Source organism: Zootoca vivipara, chromosome 3 (genome assembly GCF_965207765.1).
Source record: "Zootoca vivipara chromosome 3, rZooViv2.hap1.1, whole genome shotgun sequence".
Lineage (NCBI taxonomy): Eukaryota > Metazoa > Chordata > Lepidosauria > Squamata > Lacertidae > Zootoca > Zootoca vivipara.
The window spans coordinates 29,003,344-29,015,920 of NC_142586.1; the positions used below are offsets into that span (position 1 = coordinate 29,003,344).

General features: G+C 43.0%; 1 protein-coding gene across 2 annotated transcripts in view; it reads right to left on the reverse strand.

The window, feature by feature from the left end:
• The window catches only part of NBAS (NBAS subunit of NRZ tethering complex), a 174,642-nt gene that overhangs the window by 52,735 nt on the left and 109,330 nt on the right, over positions 1–12,577 (reverse strand). The window contains exons 36-40 of one of the 2 annotated variants that reach the window (XM_035109823.3): positions 7,981–8,148; positions 7,141–7,254; positions 6,501–6,624; positions 2,094–2,170; positions 1,044–1,181 (exon numbers count right to left, since the gene is read on the reverse strand). In XM_035109823.3, the coding sequence (XP_034965714.3) occupies positions 1,044–1,181; positions 2,094–2,170; positions 6,501–6,624; positions 7,141–7,254; positions 7,981–8,148 (621 nt within the window). The remainder of the gene's footprint in view (positions 1–1,043; positions 1,182–2,093; positions 2,171–6,500; positions 6,625–7,140; positions 7,255–7,980; positions 8,149–12,577) is intronic. The other variant, XM_035109824.3, reaches the window with a different exon arrangement.

Below are 12,577 nucleotides of genomic sequence, written 5' to 3' on the forward strand. Positions count from 1 at the left end.
TGTACAGTCCAAGTACAGCGACTGACTCTTCCTAGCACTTTTTGGTGTTTCTCTGTTCTTTTGGCACATTTCGCTGTGCATGAGGATGGGCACTCTGCACATGCCCCAAAGTATTTCATTTATGGGAGTATGCTTATGTTGCACTTCACAAAATTCCTAAGAGAGAACAAGCAACCCAAAAGCCAGCTCTTCTAGTGAGCTCAGTATAGAATCAAGTGTTGAGCAAAACGCTTTTAGCCTTTCATTGGCAAGAAGGTGCACCATCCCTTGAATCCAGTTTAGCCGTTCTCTTCTGTATTATCTTTTTTTGGGTACCATTCTGTTTTGAAATGGGGCTTTCAGAACTGCACACAGTGGCTGCATGCAATAAACAAATGTGCTGATCCTTCGCCATCAAGGTTTGTGCTTCTACACATGTAACAATTCCAGCTTTACTCATTCTCCTACCAATTTTCAGGAGATTGTAAGTTACTGTTCTTTATTAGATTTCTATTCTTCCCAAAGAAGCCCAGGGTGGCAACAGTAGGTTGACAAGACTGCGATTTCCTGGACTGCCTCTGATAATTTTTTGGGAATAGATACTCCGACTACATTCCAATCCATAGGTTATGAGGCTGATTTTAAACATTGCATAGTAAAGTACTGCATCGCTCATGGCTATCCTTTAAAAAAAAAATCTAACTGCTAGGTAATATTAATTAAGAAGCACATAACCCATTCTGGCAAACATTGTATTAAGCCAGGCATCCCCAAACTGCGGCCCTCCAGATGTTTTGGCCCACAACTCCCATGATCCCTAGCTAACAGGACCAGTGGTAGGGGAAGATGGGAACTGTAGTCCAAAACATCTGGAGGGCCGACGTTTGGGGGTGCCTATATTAAGCAGTTCTGTCTTTATAGAACACCAGCTAAAATGGCGATAGGCAACTCGGCTGGAATAAAATAGGTCTGATCCTGATCTGAGCTTGACTTACGCACCAGATTTATAGTACATCTTAAAAATATTGCATGCGAATGGGCAAAACAAATTCCTGAAAACTGACCCTGTAGAGGGGATGGCACTTGTCCTTGAAACATGGTGCCAAATGAGCGTAGATCTGCAGGCTATAGTAATAACTTGCCAGCTGGAGAGATAAAGCAGAAGGAGATTGCTTTTCAAAGCACTTGTTGGCATCCACCACCTAGGAGGGAGGGAAAAAAAAGGAGAGAGTTAACTTTGCTAAAACAATATCACAATGGCAAGCTCACCAAACTCTTTAGTAGTTGCTCTTCAATGCTCGGCCGGTAGAGCATGTGACTCTTAATCTCAGGTTTGCGGGTTCGAGCCCCATGTTGGGCAAAAGATCCCTGCATTGCAGGGGTTGGAATGGATGGCCCTCATGGTCCCTTCCAACTCTACAGTTCTATGTTTCTATGAATGATGAGATAGAGACATCAGTGTCAAATAATGTGCTCTGTGAAGAAGAGAAGGGAATGTGGCATGTCAAGTTGTTATTATTTTTTAAGCATCTATTTTGAAGACAGACACACAAAAAAGTTTTCCTTTCCCTTCAAAGAGCCTCCTCATCTCCACCCCAACTTCTCCATGTCTGAACAAAAGCGTTTTTAGCGGGCGTGGAAAAGAATATAGTGAACTGAGAGCTCCCAAGCAGAACCAACCCCAGACGGCATTGCATTTGGCACCAAGGAATAACTTGGGAGCGCATTTTATGGCTCCTGATCATGCCTTTGCAGCTGTGTCTTTACTTGGAAAATGTTGAATGTGCAGTGGGTGGGCAGGGCTTTGGGAAAGCTGCCTCACAGGCCAAATTGGGATCCCTGCCAGGTCTAACGGGGGGGGGGGGGGGCAAAGGTACTTCACCACTTTCAAAGCTGTAAGAAAAAGTATTTTGCTACACTCTCACGGCTTTGGAGAACAGCTCACAAGATGGGACCACCTGGATCTCCATGTGTGCATGCTAACTGAAATTCAAATACAGTGATACCTCTGGTTACGAACTTAATTCATTCCGGAGGTCCGTTCTTAACCTCAAACCGTTCTTAACCCGAAGTACCACTTTAGCTAATGGGGCCTCCCACTGCTGTGAACATACCTGAGGCAATGCAAGTAAATATGCAAGGGATAGGGTCATGTCATTTGGCAAAGCTTCACTGGCCAGCTGCAACAGCACTGCAACAGAGGAAGATAAAAATAAAAATAAAAGCTTTCAGCTACTGATCCCACTCTGCCCTTCCCACATACCAAGGTTGGAAATTTCCTCACTTGCTATATTTCTGAAGATTCTAGATTCATGTGTCCTGCATGCATTCAATTAAGCACTGATCAGTGGGGCCAAAAACAGATAATGTGTAATTAAAACTGCAAGCCCGCTTTAGCTTAACTCCCAGCCAAAGTGTTTACGCGTTATCAGAACAAGATGAAATAGTGCCGTGGCAGATGTTAAAACAGAATGGCTGGAACATCTCTCATGCTGATTTACAGCACCCAAACCGGCTGGCTGTAAAACCACAACCACAATGTAAGTTATGAACGTTTAGGAAAACAGGCAGCAGAATAGCCTGAAATATGTTGTTTCCTACAGCCTGAACATCTGTATTTCTTATCACCTGCTTTTTATGTGCCACGAGACTCAATTATTAATCAACTTTTTATCACGAGGAAGAAAGCAGCAAGCATTTTGCCATTTTGCAAATCATTACAATGGAAGAGTTATGGGTGCGCCTGGAAATATATGGTTATACACAGCAGCAGGCTGGGATGCTAAATATTCCTAGGCTAATGAAAGGAATTAAGTAGCATCGACAATTATTCCTAAGCCACGCTGATCACAGGAAGCTGACTTATACTAAGCCAGATCACTGGTCCATCTTGTTCAGGGGTGGCCTTTGAGATGCTGCTGGACTACACCAATGACCTCAATTCAAATATAATATTGTATCTATTCACAACCAAGAGTGCAATCTTATGCATCTCAATCTTAAGTCCTACTCCCTGGTAAGTGTGTTTATGATTGCAGGCTAAATTTCTCTGGTACTCGAACTAGATCCTATAACTCCTGACAGTATCTGAAGGTAACAAACATCTTAAAAAGCAACAAACATCTCAATTTTCTAACATCCTAAACATCTTTGGAAATCGGTACAGAGCATTGCAAAGTGATATTTGGCGCAGGAAAGGAGGCCATCTTTAGAACAGCATCCACTGCAGAAGACAGAAAGGAACTGCAGATATCAATTCCTTAACTATAGCGACAGAGCTGCAGAGACACCCCTCCCCCCACCCCCAATTTCGGAAATTAACCTCCGACTCCTACTGCCCTGTGTTGTGAGAATGGTTAAGAAGGGAACGCCATTTTGCAGAATCCACATTTCTGGGATGACTTATTGATGCAAGCCATTAGGAAATAGACACAGACAAGAATACCCGGGGAATAATCTATCTATCACAAACTCTCACTCTCACTTAAACTGCCAATAAAGTGGCTTGGCAACATGGCTAGACCAATACAGCGGAACCTCGGTTTTTGAGCATCTCGGAAGCCGAACGGTTCAGAACCCGAATGCCGAAAACCCAGAAGTGAATGCTTCCATTTTCGAATGCACCTCGGAAGTCGAACGGCTTCTCCATTTTCTCCATTGAAATTGCTGACCGCCCATTGCGCCTTGGTTGTCGAACGTTTCGGAAGTTGAACAGTCTTACAGAACGGGTTACGTTCGACAACCAAGGTTCCACTATGTAGCTCAAGCTGGTGCGACACTGTGGCAGAAGATACAGATCATAGGCTTCACGTTGCCCTGGGTTTCAAAGAGTGATTCCCATCATCCCTGACCACTGGTCCTGTTAGCTAGGGATCATGGGAGTTGTAGGCCAAAACATCTGGAGGGCCGCAGTTTGGGGATGCCTGCTCTAAAACAAATAATAAATGTTCATGTCCTCCACGAAAACTGCATAAGAAACTCTAGATTTTTGTCAGGTTTTTCCTGTTTTCTTTGATCCACTAAGCGCTCTTTTTTTCTTATTAAAAAGCAATGCTACTTGTCTCCAGATCAGAATTTAGTAACACAATTCAAGACTTCCATGACAATTATTCTGTCATGTTTCTGTGGTTATCCAAAGGCCTCCATGGATAACAAAATGGTACGGAAATGGAGTTTCTCTCTCATAAGGCTTTTTGCAATACTTTATCTGCAAAACCTTTTTTTAAGAATAGCCATCACATTATTTCTTCTGTACAGTACAGAATTGATTTCTGGATTGGGCCCTTTTCTGGTGAATTATTGCACTCAATGGATCACACAATGGCATCTTATACACATAAATACACCAGTTTGCTTGCGTGCTTTGTCAATGGTGATTGATTTTCCTGGAGAGCCAATGCTCTCAGAACTGCAAGTAGCATTTATCTACACGACATCAAGTCAGTTATAAATGAGTGGCTTGTATAAATGTCCATACGGGTACAATTGTGTTTAGCAGAATTAATTGGTGTGATTTTTCTCTTTCATAGCTGCCAAGTTATCCCTTATTTTAAGGGATTTTCCCTTATGCTGAATAGGCTTCCTCGCGAGAAAAGGGAAAACTTGGCAGCTATGCTCTTTTAGTAACCATGGCTGAGTAAACACCCTTTTGAAAATTGCTCGCCAGTACAATTGGAGTGAGTGTTTGTTTCAATTACTGGGTATGTCATCATATTTCCAAGTTTTATTAGGATGTTCTGGATCTTCTGGATCTTGAAGACTTTCTCCTCATACTCCTCCTAAGATTCGTGGACATCTCGATTAATTAGATAGGACCGTGAAGCTGTGTTAAAAAAAACTAGTTTTTTGTGGGGTGGCGTTAATTTCTCATAATCAAGCTGCCCTAATTTTTTGTGGCAAAACTTCCCATGGCAAGTAGCATTGGAATATTTCCAATTTGGATGCACATATTTCAGCTTCTAAAGATGAGGGATGCATACCACAACTGAAGACTTCCTCGGTTAGTTGACCATAGTTTCCCTTTACAGTCAAACCAGGAAACCAGGAATAAGCTAGGGTCTAAAACCAACCTATGACTATGATTCCCTATCCTGATTTGTCCAGCTAACAGTAATCATTGTTTCCCAGTTTGGATGGAGTGAGAAATATGGAAAGTGAATCCAAGAAGAGAGGAGGAGACAGACAATATGAAGGCAAACAGGAAAACGTACATCTTGTGCATATTTCACCTTCTTGAGACAATTTGAGGATCCTAACTGAGGCATCCTTTTTCAAAGGATACTTACAAAACGCAAATACTTTCAACAGTTTAATTTTCAACTGGGAAAGAAGGTCGCTAAGAGCCCCTCTCCACTCCCTCCCTCCCACTCAATGAAGCACAAAGGAGAACACTGATCGTTTTATGAATCACCAAGTGCAATCTTTATATAAAATACTTACTCGATTGTAATCTATGCATTAAAAAAGTGTAAATGCGAGGAGTGAATCTGAAGTCAAGTCAATTATAATTTTGGCAAGAAAAAGAAAGGAATAGTCAATAAGGGTTGTGATTGCAAAAGTGGAATGTTCTCTGCTGAGAGAGGGCAACAGCAAAATTACACATCACTGCTCATCAAGCTGAGGCTGTGTATCACATCACTTAAAAGAAAGCACCAAGAATATCAAGTTCCAAGCGTGACTGCATTATTAGGAATGCATCTCACTCGCTCAACTCTCTCTCACTCACACATACAAAGCTGCCAAGGCACATGTCAAGCTATCAAATTAATAACTGAAGCAGAATTATGTGCCCATACTACCTGTATGCTGAATAAGGAGGATGGTTGGATGAGCAACCTGCATCAGGTAGCCACAGTTCTCCGACAAGTCAGTAAAATTAATGAACATGTGTCTTCTAACAATCAGAGCACCATCAAGCATTTGGGATTCTCCCTGGGTTGCAGAACATTCTCTCCAAAAGTCCCTGATTTCTGATCTCCATTGTTAATTATTCAAAGACCACAAAGGCCCATTAAAACAGACATTGCGACAAACCAGATATTGCAATGCAAGTCACATCAGATGAAGAGGCAAGGGGGTGGAGAGGGATGTTCAATCAGCACTGACAATGCAAGCAATAATCTAGAAGAATTCTCCCCCAAAAAACGGTGCTCTGAAGAATGCTGGGGTCCCATAGAAGCTTACAAGGGATTCCTCAAATGAGAAAATTAATAATGGTGGGGCAGCTTCTTAAGACTGCTGGCCACACCAATTTTCTCCCATAACCTTTGGAAGGGTGGTTCCGGTGTCAAACAGCTTGGGAGTGAAACTCACTATGATTGGCCATCATCCTATGTGAGAAATGTACATGACCCCCACACTGGATTTCCTTGGCAGATATGCAAGGCTACCTCACTGGACCAGCTCTTGCAGCTTCAAGGTAGAAATGTCAAAGATCAGTGATCTCTAGACAGTTAGAACACCACCCTGTGACAAATATATACCATACATCCATGAAAAAAGCAAATAAGCACACACTGTACCTTCTGTGGCAGGAAAGAGACCATGGCCTTCACTTTTAGTCTCCGCAAGCTTCCCAGTTCTCAGCAATACTTCTGCAAAACTTTCCAAAGGATTGTGCTGATACGTGGTATAAGTAACTTCATTCTACAGAACACCAATTTGAAGCACAAATTATAACCAGCGCTCGCTGCGTGTTTGATTTCTCTACTCTTGCCCATTATTCCAATTAGGTGCCGTTAACACCAACCACTCTCTTGCCCATGATGCTAATCAGATCTGATTAACTGACTAGCCAGTAATTTTTTTTTTAATTTAACCACCACAGGACTCAAGTCTAAACATTGAGACTCAAGTGTTTCATTGCCTTTTGGTGAGGGGGCTTCGCATGCCCTCTTGACATGCTGAAAGAAGGCGTGAAAGGGGTTGTGCATAAATTCTGCCCTCTGTCTGTCCTCTTCTGACATTTGTGCATTCAAACTCCATCAGAAGGAGGACTTCCGTACCAATGTATCCAAGTAGGGCTCCTCCACGCAAGGTGGGAAGCTTGCTGTAACAGTCCTCTCTGCACCTCCTTTTAATACATGGAGGGTGGGTCGTGTGGGTAGGCATTTATTTATTTATTCATTTATTTACCAACTATTTAACAGGTTGTAAACTTACATCTGCAAGGTACGGATCATCTATCAGAGATTCATAAAATGGATGGCAGCCTTGCTTTTCCACTGCTTTATTTGCTCCAGTGGTGCCTTTTAATGCATCTCCAAACTCTTGACCCTGTTTAGGGGAGGAAAAAGATGGAGAAGCCCAAATATTAAGACATTGTAAGCTCTTACCTGGAAAAGTCCTCACATTTCAAAAAAATATCCTAACAGATGAGTGCACATGTTTAAGTAGTGATGATAAAAGCCTATTACGGTCGTACCTTGGACCCCGAACGCCTTGCAACTCGAACGCTTTAGCTCCCGAACGCCACAAACTAGGAAGTGAGTGTTCTGGTTTGTGAACGTTCTTTGGAACCCAAATGTCCGATGGGGCTTCCGCGGCTTCCGATTGGCTGCAGGAGCTTACTGCAGCCAATCGGAAGCCGCGCCTTGGTTTCTGAACCTTTTGGAAGTTGAATAGACTTCCGGAACGGATTCCGTTTGACTTCCTAGGTACCACTGTATTTGCAACATTCAAATTAAAATTCATGTCTAGGACCAAGGGTTTTTTTTGCAGCCGGAACTCAATGGAATTCAGTTTCAGCACCTCTCAGATGGGTGCCATTGCCATTCTAAGAGAATGAGAGAGGTGGTGAGTTCTGGCACCTCTTTTTCTAGAAAAACAGCACTGTCTAGGGCCCACATGAATAACATTTCTTTGTACTTCTCATTCCTCTACCCAGGTCCCTTTAAGTAAATCAGTGTTAAGGGTGGCAGTAGAAAGTGCATGTGAAGAATGAAGCAACAGTGAATTGCCACGGTCGAACAGCTGAAAGAAAAGGGTATGGTTATTTCTTACATGTAATGGCCGAAGATAGGTCAGTGACTTCTTCCACCACTGTCGATCACTGACGGCATGCAGCATAGCTTTTGTGGTCAGAGTTGTATTAGAAAGCACCTTCATGGTTTTAGCTGTGGTCCACTGCAGTAGGTCAGCAGACTGACCAGAGGAAATGCTGGTGCCAACCTATGAGTTTATGCAACACACAATCCTTAATATAAAGCTGCCAAAAAAGGTTACTTTGTTATTATAACAGGTGCAAAAACATGCATCAAAAGTCTTTCAAAGGTTGTAGCTGGGGCAATTTCAACCACCACACTCCTTGTAAGTGGCAGGATTTGATACAGGTTAACAGAAGTGCAGTAAACACACAGACACTGAAATTAGTACTGAAAATATTTTTAACACTGCATTTTCTACTCTTTAATAATAATAATAATAATAATAATAATAATAATAATAATAAAGCCTTGCATATAAATATAAATAGTCATTTATATTTCACACTGTTATGAAAGATTGTTCAGATTGTGTAGTATAATAATAATAATAATAATAATAATAATAATAATAATAATATTTGTACCCCGCCCATCCGGCTGGGTTTCCCCAGCCACTCTGGGCGGCTTCCAACAAAGATTAAAATACATTAAAATGTCACACATTAAAAAGTTCCCTAAACAGGGCTGCCTTCAGATGTATTCTAAATGTCAGGTAGTTATCTCTTTGACATCTGATGGGAGGCCGTTCCACAGGACGGGCGCCACTACCGAGAAGGCCCTCTGCCTGGTTCCCTGTAGCTTTGCTTCTCGCAGTGAGGGAACCGGCAGAAGGCCCTCAGCGCTGGACCTCAGTGTCCAGGCAGAACGATGGGGGGGGGAGACTCTCCTTCTGGTATACTGGACCAAGGCCATTTAGGGCTTTAAAGGTCAGCACCAACACTTTGAATTGTGCTCAGAAACGTACTGGGAGCCAATGTAGGTCTTTCAGGACCGGTGTTATACGGTCTCGGCGGCCGCTCCCAGTCACTAGCGCTAGAAGATAGCAAACCACTGATTATAACAGACTAATGAATCCAGCAACAGATGAAGTTATGGGCGCTTTGCCCAATTACCAGTGACTGGGGAAAAGAGTGAGGACATAAAACAGCAGATTGCTCAAAGCAGAAATGTTTCATTCTCAACTCCTTGAGTTTATTGCAGCTATAGCGTCCAAAGAGTTTCAGCGGTAAATCAGGTGGCCTGAAGTTTCACTCAAAGGTTTATAGAAAATGGCATACTTGTCCACACAAAAGGCAATACTTTCCAGTCACTTTGAAAAAGGATATTTTGAGTCCTTCGTGAAAGGCTGGATGCCACTCTGGAATGAGGACATTTTCTCCAACGACAGGTTGAGTAGTACACTGAATATATTTCTGGCTACTTAAGAATAATATATTCTGAGGAAGTAAATTAATAATAAAGAATGCTACTTGTAAGTGTACATAAAGTATGCCACTTCTTTGAGAACCCTTTTTCATTCTCCTCTCTAAACACACTGCTTTTTTTGGCAGAGAAACGCCTCAACAGCACCCCCAAAAGTATACCAGCCATATCAGTAAACTCTCAGCAAATAAAGATTTAGGAAAAGGCCAGGGGGGGGGCCTTGGCCCCTGCCCCCCCCGATGGCACCCCTGACAGAACCCATGCCCCCATATTCCTCCTGCACATATTGACCAGATTGGGATGCAAATCAAGATTATGTTGAATAGAAGATCATGTGAAAAGGAGGAGGAGAAGGAAGGAAACTCTGGAAACCACAGAAATACACCTATTGGTACCAACTAAGTATGTATTAAATGACATCTCCTGGGAAGTAAATGCATGAACATCATATCACATTTCAGCTAGCATTCTATCTTAATTCCACTAATTTGGATGGAAAAGTTATGTGTCAAGTGCTAACATGTGTTAAAATTTTTTTGAAAAACAAACAAACCCATAATTGTGATGATGATTTGAAAAGCTGAAAGTATAGGGTAAAAAAAAAAGATATCAAAAGAAGTATTGTGGTGAGGTTTTTAAAGGGGTGGGGAGAGAATAACATTTCTATAAGCAACAGAATGCCTAAGTGTGAAGCTTTCCATTATTAATAGTAGTAAAAAGATATAAAGAGGAGGCCTCCTGCCAACCACTGAATAATCAGTTGGAATTTTTAGTTCTTGCTTCTCTAACTGAAGGGACCCCATGCTGAGCAAAATCTGGCAAAAATTCCACTCTGCTTAGAAAATAAATGGCACAAGATGCACTGAGCTGTATTTAAAGAAAGAACAAAGAAGCTAATTTTATACACTTAAAAAAAGGGTGAGAAAAAGAACAGTTGCAAAAAAAGGAAATCTATGATCTATTTGCTGAACTTTAGATTGCTTGACCACCAGTGCAAGCCAAGGCCGGGGAGGAAGGGGCACAATGCAAACAGTAATATTTGCTGGGTCAAAAAAATTCCTCTTTAATTCGTCATTTGGCTTTCTATAGCCACCTTTTTTCAAATCTAGATCAAAGAACTTTCAACTTAGCCCTGAAAAGATGAAAAGATGGGGGGGAAGCGGAGCGGGGCGGGGGGAGGGAGGGAGCGTGGCATAAGCAGTGGTTTTTCTAGAGCAGAGCTTTCCAAACTGTGTGTCGCGATACATTAGTGTGTCAACTGCAGCACACAGATGTGCCGTGCGAATGCTCACCACGCTCCTCCCGGGGCTGGAAGGGGGTTAGTTTAACATCCGGTTTGCTAGTACAACTGCATCATGAAATGATGCATGTCTAAAAAGTGTGCTGCGCTGCCATCATGAGAAGTTTGGAAAGCTCTGTTCTAGAGTGACACTTTCCTGAATGATAAGGAAGAGTACTCAACTTATATATGCATGTATCCATAAACACTTCTGATGCATATAACAGGCTTGGATCCAAGACTAAGTTAGGTACACTCTGTTCCCAATGAAATCAGTAGTTAGTCACGAGTAACTTCTCCCATTGATTCCTGTGGAGCTTAAGTTTAACTAACTCACCCCGAATCCAACCTTATATTTGTGCAAAACACAATGACTCTCCTGACTTCATCCGAGGCATCCTGCCTGTTGATACTGGACAGGTCATCGGTACAAATATTTGAGAAAATGTAGTCAGATGTCAACATGATTCAGACTGAACTCCTACGCAAACTTTTCTGGGAGTAACTTCCACTGAACACAGTAGACTTGCACAGAATTGTGCTTGTTAGCCTATTGCAATTTCTTGGCTAGTTGGAAGTTTATATTGAATACATTACTAATCTCCATTGAATTCAAAGACTCCTGCCATTATGCCTGAAGTTGTGTGGCAATACCCTGATCCCTCCCAGAGTAAATAAAGACACTGGACAAATTGCATAAGGACAATGGGCGTAAAAGGCCACAACTTTATTGATTACGGATGTAGATCACCGTCTATATCCGACTCCAGCCCGTTCTGCTGGCAGTCTGTGAAGGGTTAACCACCGTTGGGTGAGTCCTGCAATGCACATCAACTAGGACTCACCCTGGGGCCACCGCTAGGGGGCGTGCCTTTTGGCCCTCACCTACCACGGCTTCGGACTTGGCCACGCCCCGGACTCCTTAAGGGAGTACCCTTCAGCATTTTGGGGGAGGTGATGGCAGGAACCCCCCGACCTGTAACCTTTCCAGAGTTAAGCCAATGCCTACCGCCAAAACCAAAGTTGTGACGAGGTAGGCGAAAACCATCAGGCCAGAGCCAATTTGCCGAGTGGGAAAATTCCTACCAGGCCCCTCAACGGTGACCAACCATAGCAATGTCAAGAGAGCCTTGCCTAAGGGGGGGGGGGAGGGCGGGAAAACATCGCGGCTGGTGGTCAAAACAAGAGAAAATCGGCAAGCCACGCCCCCTTGGAACGTCCCGATTGGATGTGCCGAGGGAGCGTTGCGTCCGGGAGCCAGCCAATGGGCTGAGAGAATGGCAGCCATTCTCCCAGCATGTGTTCGGGCTCGTTGCTGCCCACAACCTCACCTCCTCCTACGGCGGAAGTGACTTTTGGACCACACAACTCATAAAGCTGCAGTGAGTCTGCAAACTGCACACAGTCATTGCTTGGAGACCATGTCCAGTGTCAATTTAGGTATGTGACACTTATATCATGAAATTTAATTTGGCACTGCCAAAGCATTGGCTAGGCTAAAGCAGCAGCAAGCTGGGCTCATATTATCCAAGTTCAAAAAAGATAAGATGGGAAGACCATGCAAGAGAGTGGGAGAGTGGTGCACAAACCGTCTACATGTTACTTCTATGTAGGAGATGGAAGAGACCACCCCTTTAAAGACCAAGCTTAGCTCAAAGAGTTCTAGCTAACACAAGTAGTAGACTCTTACCCAGTGATCACTGCCATGCAATGCAGTTCATGTAATGCAGTGCAGCTGGGCAAGATCACCAGAAAATCTCTCTCTCTACCCACCTCCAACTTCTCGTCTTTCTCTCCTCCACAGCACCCATCACCACCATAGCTTCTTTCTTTTCCTTTGCCCTAACCTCCCTCAAATGAAAATGGCAAATTTTGGTGTTTGCATACAAAGGGGATTCCGATCTTCCCGGCA